At 66.1% G+C, this 21710-nt stretch overlaps 1 protein-coding gene across 1 annotated transcript; it reads left to right on the top strand.

Annotated features, from left to right (window-relative positions):
• Positions 1 to 571: 571 nt before the first annotated feature.
• AQP1 (aquaporin 1 (Colton blood group)) lies at positions 572 to 15203 on the top strand. Its single transcript, XM_051977744.1, has 4 exons — positions 572 to 1115; positions 12658 to 12822; positions 13556 to 13636; positions 13817 to 15203. Exons 1-4 carry the CDS (start codon positions 726 to 728, stop codon positions 13994 to 13996), a joined length of 816 nt encoding a protein of 271 aa, XP_051833704.1. The 5' UTR covers positions 572 to 725; the 3' UTR covers positions 13997 to 15203.
• The last annotated feature ends 6507 nt before the right edge of the window (positions 15204 to 21710 follow it).

Below are 21710 nucleotides of genomic sequence, written 5' to 3'. Positions count from 1 at the left end.
TGCCCACCCCCAAAGGCAGAGGGCATCCTGGTGCCAAGCCCCAGCCCGGCCTTGCTAGCGGGCTTCCATCCTGGAGAGGAGGGGGCCAGGCCGAGGCGGGGGGAGCTCCGGGAGGGCGGCCGGCTGGCATTCCTCGGCTGCACCAAGGGCCGTTCCTCAGCGGTTCGGGAGAATTTTAGAAAGCCTATTAGAGCTGCCAGCCCGGCCCCTGCCCAGCCCCAGCTTCAGTCCCATTCCCTGCCCCCGCCCCCGCCCCAGCCCCTTCCCCAGCCCCTGCCCCAGCTCCAGCCCCTGCCCCCCCTGCCCCGCCGGCCGCCGCAGCTGGGGAGCCCGTCCCAGTCTGAGCAGGGAGGGGGGGGAGGAGAAGGAAGGAGGAAAAAAGCCAGCAGTTGGCACCGAGTCAGGGAGCGCTTACTCTCCATCCCTCTCTCCTCCTGCCTCCCTCCTCCCGCGGCCGCCGGCCCCCAAGGAAAGCCAAGCCTTCCTCCCTTTGTGCTACACCCCGCGCCTCCCCCTCCTCCTCCCCCCGCCCGCCCCCCAGGGCCCTATAAATAGCCCCGCGGCCGGGCGCTCTCCAGAGCTCGCTGGGGCCGAGGCAGGGACGGGCAGCTGCGGCCACTGAGGCAGGGCAGGGCAGACCGGGCGGCAGCGCACAGAGCGGACAGCACACAGGGCGGACAGCGCACAGGGCGGGCGGACAGCGCACAGGTGGCGGCCCGGGCACCATGGCCAGCGAGTTCAAGAAGAAGCTCTTCTGGAGGGCCGTGGTGGCCGAGTTCCTGGCCATGATCCTCTTCGTGTTCATCAGCATCGGCTCGGCGCTGGGCTACAACTACCCGGTGCAGGGCAACAAGACGTCGGGGGCGCCGCAGGACAACGTCAAGGTCTCGCTGGCCTTCGGCCTCAGCATCGCCACGCTGGCGCAGAGCGTGGGCCACATCAGCGGCGCCCACCTCAACCCAGCCGTCACCCTGGGGCTGCTGCTCAGCTGCCAGATCAGCGTCCTGCGCGCCCTCATGTACATCGTGGCGCAGTCCGTGGGCGCCATCGTGGCCACCGCCATCCTCTCGGGCATCACCTCCAGCCTCCCTGGCAACACCCTGGGGCTCAACGGGGTAAGTGGGGCCCGGGCGCCGGGCGGGGCTCACCCTGGCGGGGCTCGTCCGGGGCATCGCTGCCCGCAGGCCCTGGGCACGGGCTCCATCGCCCAGAGCCCCCTCCGGATCCGGCCTGAGGAAGGGGGGCCCTCTGGGGCGACGGCGGGGCCAGGGCAGCAGAGTGGGGCAGCTCCTTCCTGCGCCTGTCTGGGGCTCCCACAGGTGGCTCAGGGGGACGGGCCTAGAGAAGGGGGGGCCGGGTCCCTGGCGCTAAAGGTCCCGTCACCCCCCACCCACACCTAGAGAAAACACATCTGGCCAAGCAGCTGGAGCCTCTGGAGCCCGTCTGAACTCGGCCTTTCCCATCCTATTCCTGCCTATTTGGGGGGCGGGGGGCACAAGGATTCTGACCCTGGTCACTGTTCCCACCCCCCACCCCGTGCCAACGTCCCCTGGGCTTGCTCTGGGCAGAGGCTCCAAACGGCTGCTTGAGAACAAGCTTCTGACCTGGGAGATCTGGGAAGGGCTGGGGGTGGGGCTGCGCCTGCTGGGGGGGGGCTGCGCCTGCTGGGGGGGTCTCAGGCACCCAGACTGAGAGGGTGGAGCAGGGAGTTGGCGAGCCGGCAGGGCTGGCAAGGAGGGCTCCCCCAGGGTGCCAGGCAGGGTGGCGGGAGGGCAGGAGGCTCACTCAGCAGAGGGGGAGGGGAGACAGTGGGCGGGTCCCTCACAGTCATTGGTACAAGCCCCCCCCAGGGCAGTGGAGTGCGGCACCCGAAGGGCCTGGGAGCTCACAAGCTGGCACTGGAATCCCATTACGGAATGCCCAAGGGACGGCCCGACCCTCCAGGATCGCCCCCAGAGCAAGAGACCCTTCCCCAAATCTGGGTGGGCCCGCGGGCAGCTCGCGTGCCTGGGGTTCTTTCTCCCCGGGGCCCAGCCTTTAACTGAAGGTGTCTAAGACCCCCCAAAGCCAAGCCTGCTACTGCCGTCCGCAGGCTCCAACCCTGTCCCTCCTGGGACCCCGGGCAGAGAGGGGCAGCCAGACACTGGAAAGGCCCCGCCCTGCCCCCCACACGTGCCAGGAGCCTGGCAGGGGTGGGGGCAGGGGCCAAGTCACAGGGGATGAGTCAGACGCGATCTGGGGGACAGATAGAGCTGAAAGATGATAAAGGCGGGAGGCAGCGAGAGACCCCCCCCCTTTTGGAGGAGAGCTCGCCCGGCCGTTAGGTTGGGGGGGCAGCAAGCCGGGGAGGGCAGAGGCACGGCCCACGGTCACAGAGACAGGTGTGAGGGGCGTGGAGAGCCGAGGAAGCCCTGGCCCGGAGCCAGGGGGAGCCGGGAGGCCGCGGGCTCCTTAATCAGCCCGGGCAGCACCCCCTCGGCGGGCAATGATTAGCGCCTCAGACCTTGGGCCAACACCTCCCGGGCCGGCCACTGAGCAGACGCCCTCCCCGCCGGCTTGAAGATTAGCCAGCCCGGCCCCGCTAGCCGGAGTTTGGACTTTAGCCGGAAGGTGGGGTCCCAAGGCAGGCCACCGGAAAGTCTGGGTCATGCGGGCCCGGGGCTGCAGGTCTGGCCTGTCCCAGCCCCCCCCCCCCCGGGGAGCAGAGGTTCAGCTACTCTGTCCACGGAGGGTCCCGGGAGGGGACGCCTTCGACAAATGAGGCCACTGAGGGCCCGGCCTCGGAACGCTGGGGGGGAGTTCTGGGGGCTCAGGGAACCAGGAGTGGGGCTGAGGGAAGGGGAGGCGAACGGACCCCTCTTCAGCTCGGTCTGGCGGCCGGTGGAGAGCTCGGCGGGGGCAGAGGGGGCCAGGGCTCTGCCCCTCAGAGAGAGGCACAAAGAGCCCACGTCCCTTCCCCAGGCCCTGGGGTGGAGGCCAGGAAAGGGGGGGCAGGGCAGGGTGGAGCTGGGGGGGCCTTTATGTAGCCCAAGTCTGGCTGTGGAAAGGGCACTGAAAAAATGGCCTGGGCCACTTTGGACGAGCCACTTCTCTCCCCGCTCTGGCCTGCCTCAGTTTCCCCCTCTTCAGAAAGATAGGCAATCTCTAGGCCTCCAGGAGCCGAGCTGGATCCTCCCTGGGGAGGGACCGTCCTGGGGATGTCCCTGGTCCTCTGCCGGCCTGACGGAAGGGACTGGAAGGAACAGGGCTTCAAAGGAGGCTTGGGTGCAATGCCCCAGTGGGACCAGGGAGAGGCTAGAAGAGCCTCCCAGAGACACCCCCCCTTCTGGCTCCCGGAGACCCCCCCTTCTGGCTCCTGGGCCCCCTTCCCCTTCTCTTCCCCAGGCCTCAGATGTCCCCCTTTCCTGAGTCCCTCCGCGCCCACTCTCTGCTCTGGCCCAGCCTGGGCTGCGTTGGAGGGCGGGACAGCAGGGTGGGCAGGGAGGAGGGAGCCGCAGCAGCAGAGCGGAGGGAGGAGGCTTTCTGGCGGCTGGCGGTGACCGTCGGGCCTCGCTGGTGGAAGCCGGCAGTGCCGGGCCGGGGCTCCCCGCTCCCGGGACCTTCTTCCCGGTCTTGGGACCAAATGGCCACAGGAGGGGAGGCGATGGGAGCCGGCGAGCGGCCGAGCTTGCTGGGGAAGGGAGGGCTGGAGCCCCGGCAGCGGCCCGAAAAAAGCGCCTCCGGACGCCCGGGGGAGCCGCTCCCCTGCGCCCGCCTGGCCCAAAAGTGCTTCTTGCCTGAGAGAGAGCGGGTCTCCCCGGCCCCGGGGCTGCCCCAGCCTCCCCGCCTTCTGCTCGCCCGGAGCGTCCTCCCTCCCGGGGCATCTGTCTCGTCAGCTCCTCCTCCAGGACCAAGCTCGTTTGGTCTCGTCCTTCAGAGCCCCCTCCCGTGCTCCAGCCTCCCCTCCAGCAGCCTCTGCAGCCGCTTCTCCGGCTCAGGCGTCCCCGAGACGCAGGCGCTGCAAGGATCCTTCCCCCCACTTCCCGAGGGGCGTGCTCGAGCCAGGTTCAAGTCCAGCGCGCTGACTCAGGAAGCAGCAGCCCCCGGGAGCCCGAGAAAGGCTCCCCGACTCCCCGCCCGAGCCCCGACTCCCTGCTCGAGTCCTCGGGGAGAAGGCGCAGGGAGGGGCCGAGCCCCTCCCAAGAGTAGAAAAGAAAGAGGGGCAATAGCCAGGAGAGGCCTGGACACACGGCCCCCCCTTCCCCTTCCCCCCCCAGCCGCCGGCCTGCGCCTCCAGCTTCCCCTCCTTCCTCCTGCCGGACCCCAGGGAGAAGCCGGATCCGTAGGGGAGAAAAGCCCCGTTTCCCATTGGCTCCTCCCCTCTTCCCCCCCCCCCTCCCCGCGGCAGAGCCTGAGGCACCGGTCAGGACTCCTGTCTCATTCCTCGCGTGCATCTCTTCGCTTCCCACCCAACCCCCCCAGCCCCCAACTCCACCCTCTGGAGAACTTCCCCAGCTTGACCCCCTTCCTCCGGGAAGCCTTCCTGGTTTCCCTCCTGGTCGGGGCTTTCTCCCTGTTGACTCCCAGAGAGCCTGTGGGACCTGCTTTGAGAGCAGGCGGGCGGGCACATAGTGGGTCCTTTTCAATCCCTTTCTGCCCAGCCTCCAAGGCCCTGATCAGTCTGTCTCCCAGCCCGCCGCCGGGGATGCTCAGTCAGGCCCTTTCTGGGAGGCCGGGACACGGGGAGCCCCCGGGGGATGGCGGAGGCAGCGGCCTAATAACGGTTCGGGGTCACCGGCCCTCCCGCTAATTGCTCTACAACTATGATCTCATTTGATCTTCACCACAAAGCTGGGACGTGAGAGCTTTTGTTATCATTCCTATCTTCCAGATGAGGAAACTGAGGCAGGCAGAGGTGAAGCGAGTTGCCCAGGGCCACGTAGCTAATGGTCTGAGGCTAAATTTGAACTCGGGGCTTCCTGAATCCAAGAGCCGGGGCGCCCCCTATTGCTCTTATCGGGAAGAGGCCCCTGCTTGGGGAGCCGGAGAGAAATAGCGGGTCAGAGTCTGCTGCCCCGGCCTCGGCCCCATCCAGCGGCAGCCGGGGACCGGCGAGGGAGGGGGAGGGGGGAGCCGGGAACCGCCCGCGTCAGAGTTCTGTCCCGAGGGCCGGGGGGCTCAGGCCCCTGGCTGCCCCGGCCTCAGCGGGCTCCTCTGCGGACCGGGGCGGAGGCCGTGCCGGGCGTGGGCCCCCCTTCCCCCCTCCCCCCCTGGCCCGGGCTCCCTCCGCCCGCCGGGGGAAGGCATCCCAGAAATTCATTCCCTGAGCGCCGGGGGCCTCGTGACCCAGCAGTGGAAAAACCCCGCGGAGCCTCGGGCCGCCACCTGCCCGCCGGGCCTCGGGCTGGCCGTCTGGGAAACCGGGCTGCGGGGCTCGGCCCCTCCCCCTCGCGCCCCTCCCCCTCACGCCTGCGACCCTCCGGCCGGCGGCGGCGGCAGCCCGGACGGGCCGGGGCGGGGGCTCGGGAGCTCGAGGCTCCCAACGCGCCTGTGCTCGGGACCCTCCAAACTAAGCCCCCCGGGCCGAGGCGGAATGTCCTCCTGGGCGAAATAAGTGTTTGCGAGAAAGCGCTTGGAGACACGGGGGGGAGGGGGCTGCCTCCGCGCCCCGAGACTCTGCTGCGCCCCGGAGAGCTCCTTGAGGGAGGGGCCCACGGGAACTGGGGGCAGCCTGGCACTAACTGGCACCTCCGGGTGTGCGCGGGATGCCCCCGACTCCCCGAGGAGCCTCACCCCCGGAACCCCCCTCCGACCCCCACCCCGAAGGAGCCCCTCCCCCCGCCCCTCGGGCCCTGGTTGGCGATTTGCACAAAAATGGCAGAAGGAAGCGGAGGCTGTGGTTTGAATGAGTCAGGAGGGGGGACTTTCTCCCCAGTGAGTCACGGAGGAGCTGCCGCCCCTGCGCGGGTGGGGGGGCACATGGCCCCCATCTGCTCCGGCGGCCTCTGCCCAGCGGCAGCTCTGTGGGGGCCGGGCGGACCAGCCCGGCCTCCAGCGCCCTGAGGCCGGGGCCTCCATCCGTCCTGGAAGGACTCAGTTCATTTTTAAATGACTCAGGGAAGGTCAAGAGCAGAGGGGGGTGGGCAGCATTAGGACTTGCAGACTCTCTGGCCTCAGTCTCCCCATCTGTAAATCAGGGCCACTCACACCGGCTGAAAGACAGAAGTACTTTGAAGGGTCCTAGGAGGGTCTTGCCCCGGGTAGCTCAGTCATTAACAATCCACTGAGCCCTTGGGCAACAAGGATTCATTAAGGGCCTGTAGTATACAGGCATTGTCAGGGCGCTGGAAGAGCGTCTGGGGCTCTGAATGCCCGCCCAGCACAGCCCGCCCCGGGTCTGGTTCAGGAGTGACCTCCGCCAAGGAGGGACCCAAGGACTGGGGGGGGGGACAGCTCTGGGCTTGCCCCGCGGGGGTGTTCTGGGGAGCTCACTTGGGAAACGAGGCAGTGAGTGCTAGGGAGTGTGTGAGGGTGAGTGAGGGAGGGAGTGTGAGTGTGAGGGAGGGAGTGTGAGTGTGAGGGAGGGAGTGTGAGTGTGAGGGAGTGTGTGTGTGAGTGTGAGTGTGTGTGAGTGTGAGGGAGTGTGTGAGGGTGAGGGAGGGAGGGAGTGTGAGTGAGTGAGTGTGTGTGAATGTGAGGGAGTGTGTGAATGTGAGGGAGGGAGTGTGAGTGTGAGGGAGGGAGTGTGTGAATGTGAGGGAGGGAGTGTGAGTGTGAGGGAGTGTGTGAATGTGAGTGTGTGAGTGTGAGTGTGTGTGTGTGAGTGTGAAGGAGTGTGTGAATGTGAGGGTGAGTGTGAGTGAGTGTGTGTGAGTGTGAGGGAGTGTGTGAGGGTGAGTGAGGGAGTGTGAGTGTGAGGGAGTGTGTGTGAATGTGAGGGAGTGTGTGAATGTGAGGGAGGGAGTGTGAGTGTGAGGGAGTGTGTGTGTGTGAGTGTGAGTGTGTGAGGGAGCACATGGGGCTGAGCCCAGGGGGGTGAGTGGCTGAGCCAGAGGGGCTGTAGGCAGTTCAGACACAGGCCACGGCCGGGCGGCGGCCGGGGCCTCGGGAGGGCAGCGGGCACGGCCGCTGCAGCCAGCCGGCACGCCTTCCAGGAACCCGGGCACAGAGCTGGGGCCGAGTCAGGGCGCCCTTCCCAGAGCCAGCCGAGCCTGTCCAAGCTCTCCTGGAAGGCTCGCCGCCCGCCAGGCCCGGGGTTGCTTTCCAGGGGCCGCCAGGGCAACTGGGCAGAGCCTGCTGAGACCTAAGGGGCAGAGGGGGCAGGGGGAGGCAAGTAGGGGCAGGGGGAGGCAAGTGGGGGCAGGGGAAGGCAAGTGGGGGCAGGGGGAGAGACGTGGGGCAGAGGCCGCCTTCGTCCTTCGCTTCCCTGGCCCAGAGCTGCCCTGGGAGCCCTTTAGTGACAGCTCATGACCAGGGATGGCAGTGATGGCGGGAGAGAGAAGAGGAGAGAAGGAAAAGGAAGAGGGGAGAGGAGGGCAGGAGAAGGAGAGGAAGGAAGGGGGAGAAGGGAAGAGAGGGGCAGAGGGGAGGAGGGGGAAGAGGACAGGAAGGGGGAGGAGGATAGAAGAGGGGGGAGGAGGACAGAGGAGGGGGGAGGAGGACAGAGGAGGGGGGAGGAAAACAGAGGAGGGGGGAGGAGGACAGAGGAGGAGGGAGCCAGCTCTCCTGCCCTGAAGGAGTTGGAGGCTGGGGGTGGGGGCCCCTGGGAGGGGGCAGACCGGCTCCACATTTTTTCCATTATAAATGAGGCTTTACCACAAAATGTCGGCTATTCCTCATTTTTTCCCCATCTGTTTCTGATTGGAAACACTAATTACATATCCCGGGCTCTCAGAGCCCAAATACGGCCGTGGCCAGGGCAACGGCCGCCCCTCCCAGTCGGGCAGGACCCCCCCCCCCCCCCATCTCTCCTTCCGGACTGAGGTTAAGGTATTAGAGAATCCTGGGATCCAGATCCGGAGCTGGCAACTGACCAAGGAGCTCCTCTGGGCCGGGCCCTGTTTGCAGGCGGGGAAACTGAGGAGGCTCAGGAGGGCGGGGCCATTCCCCAAGCGCAGGAGGGATAGGTCAGTCAACAACAAGCGGTGATTAAGCATCTCTGGGGCACAAAAAGGCAGCCCTGCCCTCAAGGAGCTTCCCTTCTCACAGGGGACGACCCAGGATAAACTGGAGAGCTCCAGAGAAGGGAGCTGGGCCGGGGTGGGGTGGGGGAGGCAAGCGAGAGGTGGGTGGGCAGCCTTTGGGCCCAAAGTCAGGAAAGGGAGGGGCGGGCCCAGGGCCCCTGCATTGGGAGGGAGGTGGGAGAAGGGGGCAGAGGGGGCAAAGGGGGCAGGTTAGGGCGGTCTAGGAACATCAAGCAGAGGTCTTATCTTTGATCCTGGGGGTGATAGGGAGCCCGGGGAGTTATTGAGTAGGGGGTGTGCCACGATAGGACTGGAGTAGGGTGAGCGGAAGGCAGGCGACCCCCACCCCAACCCCCTTCCAGCAGGTGTTTCTGGCTGCCAGGGGTGGGAGCGGGCCCTTGGTGCCCTGCCCACTGCCCACTGCCCTGCCCAGCCTGCCCATCACCTCAGCTCACCCAGAAATCCTCCCCCCAGCCCGGCCTGCCCAATGCTTACGTCCGGGACGGGGAGACCCAGAGCTGGCTCTTGCCCGCGCAGTCCCTGGGGTGGGGGCGAGGACCCCAGCATTTGGCTGCCAGCAGCCCCCTCCTCCCTGGAAGTCTGGGGGGGGCGGCCTGTCCTGGGCCTTCAATGCATTCCTCGAAGGAACCTCCCCGGGCTGGGTTTGCCCTCTGGCTTCTCGCTGAGAGAGCGGCCCCGGGGCCAACCCTGCCCCGCCCTGGGAGTGCTGAGGAACATATTGGCTCCTGGAGATGGCACCGGAGAGGGCACGGCAAGGCCGGCCCCTGCCAGCCGCCTCCAGGCTCCCTCCCCCCACCCGCCAGCCGGGGATGCCCAAAATGCCCTTGGTCCCACCGTGGTCAAGGTGGCGGCTCCAGAGAGGGCCCCGTGAACCAGGCAGGCCGGGACTCGCCGGGCGCTGCCGTCCCCACGGCGGGACGCGGCCCTGGGCCTGTAACGGGCCTTTCTCCTGACGCGGGGCCCTCCTCCAGCCCTGCCCTCTGTGCTGGGCCCTACGGCGTCCTCTCGTTAGGTGGCCCCGGCCACCGCCCGGAGCTGCCGGGCCCCCATCCCCCCCAGAACAGGAGGGAGACGCTCCTTGGAAGGCCTCGCTTTGACCCCGGCAGAATCCCCCCCCATGGAGCTCAGGGAAGGCTTCCTGGAGGAGGGGGGAGTTCAGTGGGATGAGATACAGGGGCCCCGGGGCGTCAGTCCTGGGGGCCGCTCCAGGGGAGCAGCCGGGCTTTAGGCCCCGCAGTGAAGCCTGAGGACTAAGGGGCTACTAGGGAGGTCCCTGAGCCCTGAGGAGGGGGGCTGGGCGGCCAGAACGGAGCCCGTATTGTTTCCGGCCCGGGCCAGTGGCTGTAGTACCGGGGGACAGAGAGGCTCCGGGCGGGCGGCGAAGGAGCCGGGCCAGGGGAAGGAGACAGAGGGGATGAGCCGGAGGCAGAAAGCCGCCCCCTCCCAGCCTGAGCAGGGGGGGCCGGGCTGCATGCAGGGGATGCCGCAGCTCCGGGATCCCCGGCCTCGAGGGCCGTCCTCTGCTCCGAGCTCCGGGCCTCGGCCGCGCCCTCCCCGCCCGGGAGCTCCGGCGGCCGTGGAGACCGAGGGGCCGGAGCGGGGCCTGGGCCGGGCCCCAGAGGAGGGGGCAGAGTCGTCCCATCCAGGAGGCTGCCGAGTGACAGGGGATGTGAGTCACGGCCGCCCAACAAAGAAGGGAAGAGATGGTTTGGGAAGGTGACTCGAGGCGGGAGCTCGGTGACCCTTCCCAGGGCCCGGGCGGCACGGGCACGGGGACGGCGGCGGCTGGGGCAGGCTCCGTCTGGGCTGGCAGCCGCGTCCCCTCGCCCCGGAGAGCCAGGGCGGTGTAGACACGGACAGCCTTGTCCCCTCGCCCCGGAGAGCCAGGGCGGTGTAGACGCGGGCCGGGCCACTTCTGTGACCACCCCAGACCAGACAGGAGACGGAGGAGAGCCCTGTCCAAAGTGTTTGGCAGGCAGGTCAGCTCCTGCCGGCCTCCTTCCCTCCCCGTTCCAGGTGGGGGTGTCTACACCATCCCATCCCGGCGCTTGTCTCCCGGCCAGGATGGATCCAGCCGGGAGGGGTCCCGCCTCGCCACAGGGGAACAGCCCTAATGAGCTCACGGCAGCTCAGCTTTCCCTCCTGCTTTCCATGATTCATGTTTCTAAAAGTAACCAGGACAGAATGAGTGCCAGCCAGACTCCATTTCCTACACGGCTCAGAGAGAGACAGAGAGAGACAGAGAGAGACAGAGAGAGAGAGACAGAGAGAGAGACAGAGAGACAGAGAGAGAGAGATAAGAGACAGACGAGAGAGACAGAGAAAGACAGAGACAGAGAGAAACAGAGAGACAGAGACAGACCAGAGAGCGACAGAGACAGAGAGACAGACGAGAGAGACAGAGAGACAAGAGAGAGCCGGAGAAAGACAGAGACGAGAGACAGAGGGAGAGAGACAGAGAGACAGACGAGAGAGACAGAGACAGAGACAGAGAGAAACAGAGAGACAGAGACAGACCGGAGAGAGACAGAGACAGAGAGACAAGAGAGACAGAGACAGAGAGAAACAGAGAGACAGAGATAGACCAGAGAGCGACAGACAGAGAGACAGACGAGAGAGACAGAGAGACAAGAGAGAGAGAGAGAGACGAGAGACAGAGAGACAGACAAGAGAGACAGAGACAGAGACAGAGAGAGACAGAGACAGACCAGAGAGCGACAGAGACAGAGAGACAGACGAGAGAGACAGAGAGACAAGAGAGAGAGAGACGGAGAGAGACAGAGACGAGAGACAGAGAGACAGACGAGAGAGACAGAGAGAGAGACAGAGACAGAGAGAAACAGAGAGACAGAGACAGACCAGAGAGAGACAGAGACAGAGAGACAGACGAGAGAGACAGAGAGACAAGAGAGAGAGACAGAGAGACAGACGAGAGAGACAGAGAGGGAGAGAGGGAGAGAGAGAGAGAGAGAGAGAGGGAGAGGGAGAGAGAGAGAGAGACAGAGAGAGACAGAGAGAGACAGAGAGACAGAGACAAGAGAAAGAGAGACACACAGACACAGAGACAGACAGAGGGAGGGAGAGAGAGAGAGAGACAAAGAGACAGAGAGACAGAGCCGCGCCCTGAGGGTGCGGGCGGTGTCAGGCTCCAGGAGCCCCCAGGGATGGGCAGGGCTGTGGACAGCTCCCGCCGGGATCCAGCCTCCCCTGCATCTTTGCTTGCCCCCAGCCTTCTCCTCCAGCCAGAAGCCCCCGCAGATGGATTCCGAGCTGGCCCCGCCCTCCCCCCCCCCCCCCCCCCAGTTCCTCCGCCGGCTCCAGTACCCGGCACTCCCGTCTAAGCCGCCGGCTTTATCAGAGGCGATGAGTGTTTGGCTTAGGACAAGGCGCCTCCGGCTGCCCCGCTCAGGCCTCCCCCCCCCCCCCCCCCCAGGATGCTGCCGTTCGGTTGCTTGAGCTGGGTCTGACTTCGGGACCCCATGTGGGGTTCTCTTAGCAGATGCTGCAGGATGCTTCTCCGACACATGTTACAGATGAGGAAACTGAGGCAGGCAGGGTGAAGGGACTTGAGCAGGGTCACACAGCTGGGGCAAGATTTGACCTCAGGAAGATGAGGCTCCAAGGCCGAGCCGGCCCAAAGTCACAGGGAAGCCCCGGGACAGGGAAGGGTCTCTACCTCCTTCCCGTGAGCCGCCCCTGGTTCTGTCCAGCAGACACAGGCTGCGGCTCCCGTGGCCCCGGGGCACTCTGGGAGAGACGTTGGTTACAGATGAGAGAGACCTCCAGCCTGAGCCCCACCCAGAGCCATTTCCTGAGAGGCCCAAGGCTGGGGCCGGCGCTGGGCGAGCCCCCGAGGGAAGCTCCCCCCCCCACCCCGCTTCCCTGCCCCCCAGAGGAGATAATGCAAGAGGGGGAAGGGCGGAGGACGGGGGCGGGGGTCCGAGGGCAGTGGGCGGGGTCCGAGGGCCGAGTGGGCGGGGTCCGAGGACAGTGGGTGGCCACGCGGGGCGTCCACGCCTTTTTTAGGAATGGAATTAGATTTGGGAAAATGTGGTCAATCGGACCAAGGGCCTCGTTTCACAGAAAAGGAAACTGAGGCACCGAGGCAGGAAGCACTTGGTCCCAGTCTCGGAGCCCGCGGCGACGGTCTCGGCGCAGCCCCGGGCCAGACGGGAGGTCTGTGCGGAGCAGCCTGGTTGAGCCGCCGGGGCGATGCTGACCTGAAGCCAGGAGTCGGGCCGGACTGGGGGCGCTTCTTCCCGGCCCATCTCGCCCTGGTCCATCCCGCGGCCTGGCCGAGGGGGGGAGGGGGCCTTCCGGGACCGGACTAAATTCTGGGGCGGCCCCGGGGGACTTGGGGAGCTTGTCGGACGCGAGGGCCGGGTTGGCGCCCAAAGGGAAGGTGGGAGGACCCCCCCCCCCCAGCCTCGGCCCCGCTCACCAGGCGGCCCCGCCCCGATTTCTCCCCTCGCAGCTCGCCAAGGGAGTCAATTCCGGCCAGGGCCTGGGCATCGAGATCATCGGCACCCTGCAGCTGGTGCTGTGCGTGCTGGCCACCACGGACCGCCGGCGCCGCGACGTCACCGGCTCGGCGCCCCTGGCCATCGGGCTCTCCGTGGCGCTGGGCCACCTCCTGGCGGTGAGCGGCCACGGGCGGGCAAAGCCCTCCCGGATAGCCCGGGGGGGAGGGGGGAGAAGGGGGGGACAGGCCAGTCAACGCCCCAGGACCCCTCAGGCCCTGAGCCGGGCGCCGGGAGGAGGCTCCGGGGAGCCCCAGACAGCCCCACACCCCGGCCCTGCGCCTCTTGGAGACACCGGCTCCACCTGTGTCCCTCTCTGTCCCTCCTCTCCCTCCGTCTTCCCTCCCTCCTCTGCTCTCCTGCCTCCGCACACCTTTCTCATTCCCTCCTCCCCCCCTGTCTCTCTCCCCTCTCCAACTCCGAGTTCCACCTCCCTCCATCTCTGGGCCCGGGTTCCCCCTCCATCTCTGGGCCCGGGCTCCTCCTCCATCTCTGGGCCCCGGCTCCCCCTCCATCTCTGGGCCCCGGCTCCCCCTCCATCTCTGGGCCCCGGCTCCCCCTCCATCTCTGGGCCCGGGCTCCTCCTCCATCTCTGGGCCCCGGCTCCCCCTCCATCTCTGGGCCCCGGCTCCCCCTCCATCTCTGGGCCCGGGTTCCCCCTCCATGTCTGGGCCCTGGCTCCCCCTCCATCTCTGAGCCCCGGCTCCCCCTCCATCTCTGGGCTCCCCCTCCATCTCTGCCCTCTCCCTCCGCCCTTCCCCTTTGTCCTCCCCCCTCCCCCCCACCTCTTTCCCCCTCCCCCCCCCCCCCCCCCGTCCATCCCGCCCTCTCACGCACAGTCTCTGCGTACAGATTGACTACACTGGCTGCGGCATCAACCCCGCTCGCTCCTTCGGCTCGGCCGTCATCGCCAACAACTTCGAGCACCACTGGGTGAGTCCGTGGAGCGCCTGCCTCACTCCGTGGGTGGGGGAGGGAGGGTGGACGGGCTTCTTGGGGGGCTGAGCGAGGAGGGGGAGGGGCGGGCCCGGATCTCCCCACCCCAGCCGCGGGCTTCGAGGGCCCGAAGGGGCGGCCGCGGCCGCGGGTCTGAGGCCTCCGCTCCCCCTGCAGATTTTCTGGGTGGGGCCGTTCATCGGGGGCGCCCTGGCCGCGCTCATCTACGACTTCATCCTGGCCCCGCGCAGCAGCGAGCTCACGGACCGCATGAAGGTCTGGACCAGCGGCCAGGCGGAGGAGTACGACCTGGACGCCGACGACCTCAACTCCCGGGTGGAGATGAAGCCCAAGTAGAGGCGGCCGCCCGGAGCGGGGGCGGGGCGCGACGGGCCGGGGGGCGGGGGCGGGCTGGGGGAGATCTCTGTCGTAGCCTCACGCAGCGGACGCGGGCCGGCCGGGCCTCCGGGCGCCGGCCTCCGGCTGTCTCCGCAGCTTTCTTTCTCTTAACTTGCCTCCTCTTTCTCGCGCTGGGTGCTGAGGTCCGCACGGGGGTGCTCGCTCCCCCGAGACTGGGACGCGGGCCGGGGAAGGGAGCGCTTCCAAGCAGCTCCCCCTCCCCGGCCGCGGACTGTTGAAGGGCAGGGGGCCGGGCAGCCGAGGGGTTTGCCGCTGGGAGGAGAAGGGGGGGGGGCGCCTGCCGAGCTCTCCGGCCCCAGTTTCCCGCAGACCCGCCCCTTGCTCCAAATTCTGTCATCTGAGGGATCTCGGCTTTCCCGTCTGTGAGATGGGCGCACTGGACGAGATGCTCTCCGCCATGTCTTGGAGCACAATCCCCCTCCATCTCCGACCCCGGCTCCCCCTGCACAATTCTTCCCTCTGGAAGGATCGCGGGGATTTCGGCCTCCGCTTCCTTTTGCCAGTGTAGACCAGACCAAGCTCACCGTAAGGTCCCCCCGCCCACGAGGATGTGGGCCCTGCCCCGTAGCCTTAGGCCGGGAGGCCCGAATGGCCTTGTCCGGGGCCTGTCGGTCCGCCGGGAGCCGGTCCAGGCCGTCCCGGGGCCTCGGGGGCTGCTCTCCCAAGGGCTCAGCGGGAGTCAGGGCCATAGCGACCGCTCAGGCAGCCCCTCCCCCAGGCTCCCAGAGCCCGCAGCCCGGGGGGGAGGGCCCCCTCCCCGCGCCCCCAGCCGGGCCCCCACATCCCCAGGCACCGGGAGGAGCCCCCAGGCCGGGCCCCAGGGTGACAGCACCCAGCACTGCAGGCTTTCCCTTTGCTGCTGCGCACTTTCTCACATATACACGCGCGGTTCTGACAGACGAGGCCGCGGAGACGGGGCCGGGGCGGGCAGGGACGGGGACCGGAGCTTTGGGCGCCGGTTCTCCCCCCAGGCCCGGCCAGAGGCGGGCCGTGTGCAGCCTGTTCCCTCCCCTGGCCGGGGCCGGGGCAGAAGCGGGGCCTTGTGGCCCCCCTTGCTCACGCCCGGCGGCCTGTCTCTGCCCTGGGGCAGCTTCTGCCTCCTTGGGCTCCGAATCTCACGAACAATAAAGGTGTATGACTCGAACTCTGCAGGCTCCTGGTGTTTGTCCGGCGCCCCTTCTCCGCCTCCCGGGCTCACTCCCCCCTTCCTCAGGGAGGTTACGGGGAGGGGTCAGCACAGTGGGATGCTCCTCAAAAGGGGGGGCTGCCCCCGAAGGCCGCGTTGCCCTGGATTTCCCATAAGGGATGCTGGGGGGGGGCGTTGGGTGGGTGCAGCCGGAGTGGCCTCGGTGTCTGAGCCGCTGGGATCCTGGGGGGGGAGGGAAAGTTCAGCTCCCCTCCCCCTCAGCTCCCCAGCCCCACGTGTGCCCATGGATCGGGTGCACGTGAGTGTGCATGTGCCGAGGGCCGGCCTGTGCCACACCCCAGAGGGGATCCAGGTCAGAGCCGGGGAGAGCGCTTGCCCAGCCCGGCAAGGGCCCCCAGGTCACTGACTCGGCCCGTGGTGGTCCCCGGGGCTGCCGGACATCCTGGTCCCGCTTTGGGAGCTGGTCACGGGGGAGCTCCCCCTGCTGGTCCCTCGCTCTGGCCCTCGGAGTCCGAGGCCCCCCAGCCCTCTTGGTTTGGGGGCTCCCCCTGCCTCGATGCAGTTCTCTTCCAGGCTTTGGGGGGTGGTAAGGGTTTCTCCCACCCCCTCCCTTTGGTCTCTGGCCAGCCCGGGTGGTCGGTGTCTTTCCCAGACGGGGGGGGGGGGGCTTCCCAGGACGGAGACCCACACCCCTCTCCTGGGGGCACGGGGCGGGGGGACTTGGGATGTTCTAGCTGAGATCAGCTGCCCTCCCACCTTCCCTAAACCTGCTGGAATACTCAATCCAACGACCAGGCTGGGAATGGCGGGGCTTCCGGAGGCTCCATTTCTGCGGGCAGCTTAAGACCAGACGAGTCCTGAGCCTCTCCCATCCATCAACAAGCTTTTATTAAGCACCTACTGCATGCCAGTCACTGGGGATGCCCGGAGACAAGAAACGAATCCCTGTCCTCGAGGACTGAGAAATCTTGGCTCTAAGCATGGGAGACACATAGATGGGATGCACAGAAGGGAGTGGGGTAGGGAGGGCAGCAGCGGCGGTGACCCCCAGGGGCGCCGTGTGTCCGAGCTGAAGGAGGAAAGATGGCGGACGCGTGAAGACCCCGTAATTCCATATTCCACGAGAGTACAGCCCAGCCCCCCTTTCTGGAAGCCCGTGTCTGCTCTTGACACTTGAGTATGAATTAGCTTATCAGATCCTTTCCTGCCCCTGGGGAGGGAAGGGGAAGAAGCCCCGAGCGCTCCACGGGTGGGGTTGAGGAAGGAGGATACTAAGGGAAGCTCCGGGCCTCCGGCCACAGCTGGAAAAGAGTTTTGGCAGCGCGGGCTCCCGGCCGGCTCTGAAGGACCTGGGAGCTTATCCTGTTTTGTGAGCTCAAGAGAAACGGGAGTGAGGCCCTGGGGCTGGCCGTGTGTCAGGCAGAGAGGCCGTCCCCGTGGGCCTCCCGAACAATGCCGGCCAGGATGCGGGGCCCTAACGACTTCCCTTCCATGGTGGTGGCCCGAAAAGGCACCTTGCAGGGCGGCCGCTCCCAGAACACGCCGTCCCTCCTCCGTGATCGGCGCATGGTGGGGCTGCGGGCGGGCGGCTGTCCGGGCCCGGGGCCAGGGGCCAGGGGCCAGGGGCTGGCAGGTGGTCAGTGCGTCCTCGCTGAGGAGAGCACGGCCCCGCGGAGCCAGGAGGCGCCGGAGGGGCCCGGCCGGGCAGTCCTCGAACAAGCTGCGAGCGTCCTCCCGGACGGGGGCCACGAGCATCCTCCCGGACAAGGGCCACGAGCGTCCTCCCAGAGCATCCTCCCGGACAAGGGCCACGAGCGTCCTCCCGGAGCGTCCTCCCGGACGAGGGCCGCGAGCGCCCTCCCAGAGCGTCCTCCTGGACGAGGGGCCCCGAGCGTCCTCCTAGACAACGGCCACGAGTGTCCTCCCGGAGCGTCCTCCCGGACAAGGGGCTGCCCAGCCTCTGCCTTCCGGGCCAGGGAGGCGGCCACCCAGAGGCAGCCTGGGGCAGTCCCATCGTCCGAAAGGTCTCCTTGATTTTGCGCCCGGAGCTGCCTTCGGCTTTTCAGCTTTGACACGGGGCTCCCAGCTCTGCTTCCTAGGGCCAAAAAGGATGGATGGAGGATGGATGGATGGACGGACAGCTGAATGGAAGGTCAGACAGAGGGATAGGCGGACGGACAGACGGATGGGCAGACAGAGGGATGGGCGGATGGACGGAGGGATGGATGGAAGGATGGATTGATGGTTGGATGGAGGAATGGACAGACGGACGGATGGATGGATGGGTGGAGGGATGGACAGATGGCTGGATGGATAGAGAGACACGTTAGTCAAGTCCTTACTAGATGTCAAGTGATTCTCCAAGTGCTGAGGATATAAATACATGCAGGCAAGACCGTGCTCTCAAGGAGATGACTAATTGGAGAGAGAGCCCCGAGCAGGGGGCTGGGGTGGGAAGGGGGCTTGGGAAGCTTACTGGGAAGCTGAGCTGGATGCCTGGTTCTAAGCAATTAAAATCAAAAGCTCCTGAGTCCAGGATGGGGACAGGCACGGGAAGGGCGCGCTTTCTCCTGTCCTTGGTGATCCCTGTGCCTTGCTGTCCTGAGAATGCACCCATTTCTGCCTGTTGGAGTCCGGTCCAACTCATGACTCCCTTCTCTGCTCAAGCTAGTCCAACCGCCATCTAGTATCCTTGTGCTGGACTCAACACCGGGAAACCAGGGTGATCTCCTCGGGCAAGCACTTAGTCCCTCCTTCCATTTTCAGCAAACTTTCCTTCCTTTCCTCTTTCCTTCCTTCCTTCCTTCCTTCCTTCCTTCCTTCCTTCCTTCCTTCCTTCCTTCCTTCCTTCCTTCCTTCCTTCCTTCCTTCCTTCCTTCCTTCTTCCTTCCTTCCTTCCTTCCTCCCTCCCTCCCTTCCTTCATCCCTCTGTCCTCCTTCAGTCCCTTTCTTCCTTCCTTTTCTCTGCAACTTCCTTCCTTCTTCCTTCTCTTCTTTCCTTCCTCCCTCCCTCCCTTCCTTCCTTCTTCCTCCATCTCTTCCTTCCTTCCCTCTCTCCCTCCCTCCCTCCTTTCCTTCCTTCCTTCCTTCCTTCCTCCCTTTCTTCCTCCATTTCTTCCTTCCTCCCTCTGTCTCTCCTTCCCTCAGTCCCTTCCTTCTCCCTTCCTTTCCTCTGTCCCTTCCTTCCTTTCTTTCTTGGACTCAGTCTCCTCATTTTGCCCTGGCTGGAATGTGGGGCATTTCCACGGACCCCCCAGATCAGTGTGGAAGCTTGGACCTGATCCTGATCTGAGCCACTTCGTCCCTTCCTAGACACCGTTCCCTCCCCCACCCCGCCCCCATTCCCAGGGGTTTCCCGCCTGACGCTGTCTATAATGTGGATATCTGGTGGATTTAGGACTTTTGAGCTCCAGAGATTGGCCACCTCAGCCTCGCTGGCAACAGGAATCACATGTAGCAGCCGCCATACCTGCCTCAAGTGTGTCTCTGATAATCTGGAGATGAATAGTCCCCTCCCCACGTGGCGGGGCATTCTGTTGGGCATTTTCCTCCCTGGGGGCTCTGAGCTACTGTTTTCACACAGCTGATTTTTTACTGAATCAAAACCCCAGAAAAGGAGAGAAGGAGGCCCGAGGCCTCCATATTGTCCCAGGCTAAAAAGCCGCTATTTGTGGCCATGGCGGGAATTAAACCCAAGCGAGAAAGAGGGTAGGAGGGAAGGGAGGTGGCTGGAGAACGGACTGTTCCCTAAATCCCCCTTCGGGGGGAGAGGAAATGACTAAGGAGGATGGGGCTCTGCCCCTTCTCCATCACAGAAGAGGAAGCCCAGTGTCAAGTAGCCACCGAGCCCGTCCCCTCCCCGGGCGCCCCGACACAACGCTGTGAGCCGCCTCCCCCTCCCGCCGTCCGGATCTAATCTGCCCCAAAACGTGCCGGGCCCGCGGAGCCTCCCCCGGCGCCTCCAGCCCGGCTCCTCCCTCCCTCCCGGTACCCGTCTGAACCTCAGGGCTGCTGGGAAGGCCCGACACATAAAGGGAGGAAGGAGCCTCGAGCTCACTTCCAAGGAGAGAATTTGAGAGCGAGAACCCAGAGCCCAGACGCAGACTCGGGAGACGTTCGATGGGAGTCCGGAGGCCCGGGCCCAGGCCTGAGGAGGCCAAGAGGCCGAGCGCGGCGGAGCAGGGCCAGGAGGGAGGGCCGAAGGCAGGCCCCAGGCCCGGCAGGCTCTGGGCCGGTCAGGAAAGCTGCCCGAGGGACCAGGGAGACATGAGGGACCAGGGAGGCAGGAAGTCTCCAGAGAAAAAGCAACCATCAGCCCGGCCTGCAGGAGCTTCCAGACTGGCCTGACGGTGGCCAGCGACTGTCCCCCTCAGGGTTCCCCTCATGGCTGGCCCTTCTTCACCTGGAAGTGCTGCCCCGCCCACAGGAATCCCCCCAGCCCCGTCTGGTCCTGCCCACCTGGGAGAGGAGGGTGCCTCCTCCCCCTCCCCCACCCGACACCCCCCTTCTCCTGGAGAGGAGACCTTGAGGCTCCTGGGAACGGGGCACCTGGAGGCTCCTGGGGGTGGGTGTTTACTCCTCGTGCTTGGCTGGAAAGCTCCCAAGGTCTGCAGGAAACTTGCTCCCCTCCCCCCTCCCCCCTGACAGATTCCCCCCCCATTCTCCCCTGGGTCCCTGGGAGTGTGGGTCCTTAGCCCCAACCCTGGGCCCTTTGCCTCAAGGGCTGGAATCCCTGGTTCATGGTCCCTCCCAAGCTGCGTCCTGGAGGCCCCACGTCCCCGGGCCACGTCACAGGGGATGTCTCACCACCGGGTGGGACGGAACTGGCCGGCGCTAGCTGAGGGAGCCCCCGGGCAACCCCTGTCCCCATGGTGGCCATGGCAACCCCGAGGAGCCTCGCCCGTCAGGACAGACTCTGAAGGACTCCGAAGTTAGGTCCCCAAAGCTGCACCTTCGCCCAAGGGATGGGAGGCCCCTCCCCCAAAGCCTGGGGCTTGAAGCTCAAAGTGGGCACTCCCGAGGTCGCCCGTGTCCCGGCCCCCTCCTCACGTGCTGCTCTGAACCCCCCCGGCTCTCTCCCCCCCATGCACCGACTGCTCTAAGCACCCACTGCCTCTCCTTCCCTGCCCCTGCACGATCCCCTGCCCAGCTCGGCAAGCCTGCCCCTGCCCGTGGGCTCGCGGCTCTGGGGCTCCTGGGTCTGCCCCCTTCCCGTTACCCCGGAGCCCCCCACCCAGAGCCCCCCACCCAGAGCCCCTCACCCGGAGCCCCTCACCCAGGGCCCCTCACCCGGAGCCCCTCACCCAGAGCCCCTCACCCGGAGCCCCTCACCCGGGGCCCCTCACCCGGAGCCCCCCACCCGGGGCCCCCCACCCGGGGCCCCCCACCCAGAGCCCCTCACCCGGGGCCCCTCACCAGGAGCACGGGCACATTTCAGGGGTCTGTGAACTCGGACTGGAAAAGTAAACCTTGGCTTTCAGTCATCCCCAACTGAGACCCAGCATCCCTGAGACCCTGCATCCCTAATTGAGATCCTGCGCCCCCTTCTGGTACTCAATTATGCCATGATTTAAGCACGGCTCTGAGAAGAGGCCCAGCTTTTCCCCCTTTCACCTCCCCCCCCCCCAGTTCCAAGGGACGCAGGGTATGGGAGGAGGTGAAAAGCCCAGGCTCGAGGGCCTGGTGGCGGCGGCTCGTGAGCTGGGGAGGGAGGCGGGCGCTCCAGGCCGGGGCTGCTGAGAGGCCGCAGGGGCTGCTTAGGTGCGGGGGGCGCGTGCCCGGCCCGCTCCCGAGCAACCACACTCATGAGAGATCAAGTAACTTCTGTGGCCGGGAGACTGGGAGGGGCTGCCCTGGACCAGCGAGGGCCCCGAGGGGACAGTGATGGGAGGAGGAGGGTGGTGAGAGTGAGGAGGAGGAAGATGAGGGTGAGGAGGAGGAAGATGAGGGTGAGGAGGAGGAAGATGAGGGTGAGGAGGAGGAAGATGAGGGTGAGGAGGAGGAAGATGAGGGTGAGGAGGAGGAAGATGAGGGTGAGGAGGAGGAAGATGAGGGTGAGGAGGAGGAAGATGAGGGTGAGGAGGAGGATGGTGAGGGTGAGGAGGAGGAAGATGAGGGTGAGGTAGAAGGAGGAGGAGGAAAAAGAGGAGGATTAAAGAATGGCAGCTTCCAAAGTGGTTGAGCAACTGACTAAAGAGAAATCATTCAAACGTCAGCTCAAGAAGGGAATCCGCGGTGGAGCATCCTGGGAATCGGTGCTGGATTCACGTTCTCCACGGTGGCTGATGCACAGAGTGACAAAGGGGAAGTTCACACGGGTTTGGGGCAGAATTAAATAAGGGGAAATGGGGTAAATGCCCCCACATCCTACAAAGGATCCCAGCTCTCACCGACGTGGACGTTCCCCCCACAAGGCCCCCACCCCGCCCGTGCCCACGCTCCCACGAGGGCCAGAAGCCTCTCCTAGTTCTCCGAGGCCCCGAGGGGACGCCGGCCGGCTCGGAC

Source organism: Antechinus flavipes, chromosome 1 (assembly GCF_016432865.1).
Source record: "Antechinus flavipes isolate AdamAnt ecotype Samford, QLD, Australia chromosome 1, AdamAnt_v2, whole genome shotgun sequence".
Classification (NCBI taxonomy): Eukaryota; Metazoa; Chordata; class Mammalia; order Dasyuromorphia; family Dasyuridae; genus Antechinus; species Antechinus flavipes.
This window is presented reverse-complemented; position numbering and strand designations above follow the sequence as displayed.

Excerpts from the sequence above, each read along its gene's own strand:
- AQP1 (XM_051977744.1), top strand. The coding sequence starts at position 726 with ATGGCCAGCGAGTTCAAGAAGAAGCTCTTCTGGAGGGCCGTGGTGGCC. Across the intron at positions 12,823-13,555 it reads CGCTGGGCCACCTCCTGGCG|ATTGACTACACTGGCTGCGG; the intron begins GTGAGCGGCCAC and ends CTCTGCGTACAG. Across the intron at positions 13,637-13,816 it reads ACAACTTCGAGCACCACTGG|ATTTTCTGGGTGGGGCCGTT; the intron begins GTGAGTCCGTGG and ends CTCCCCCTGCAG.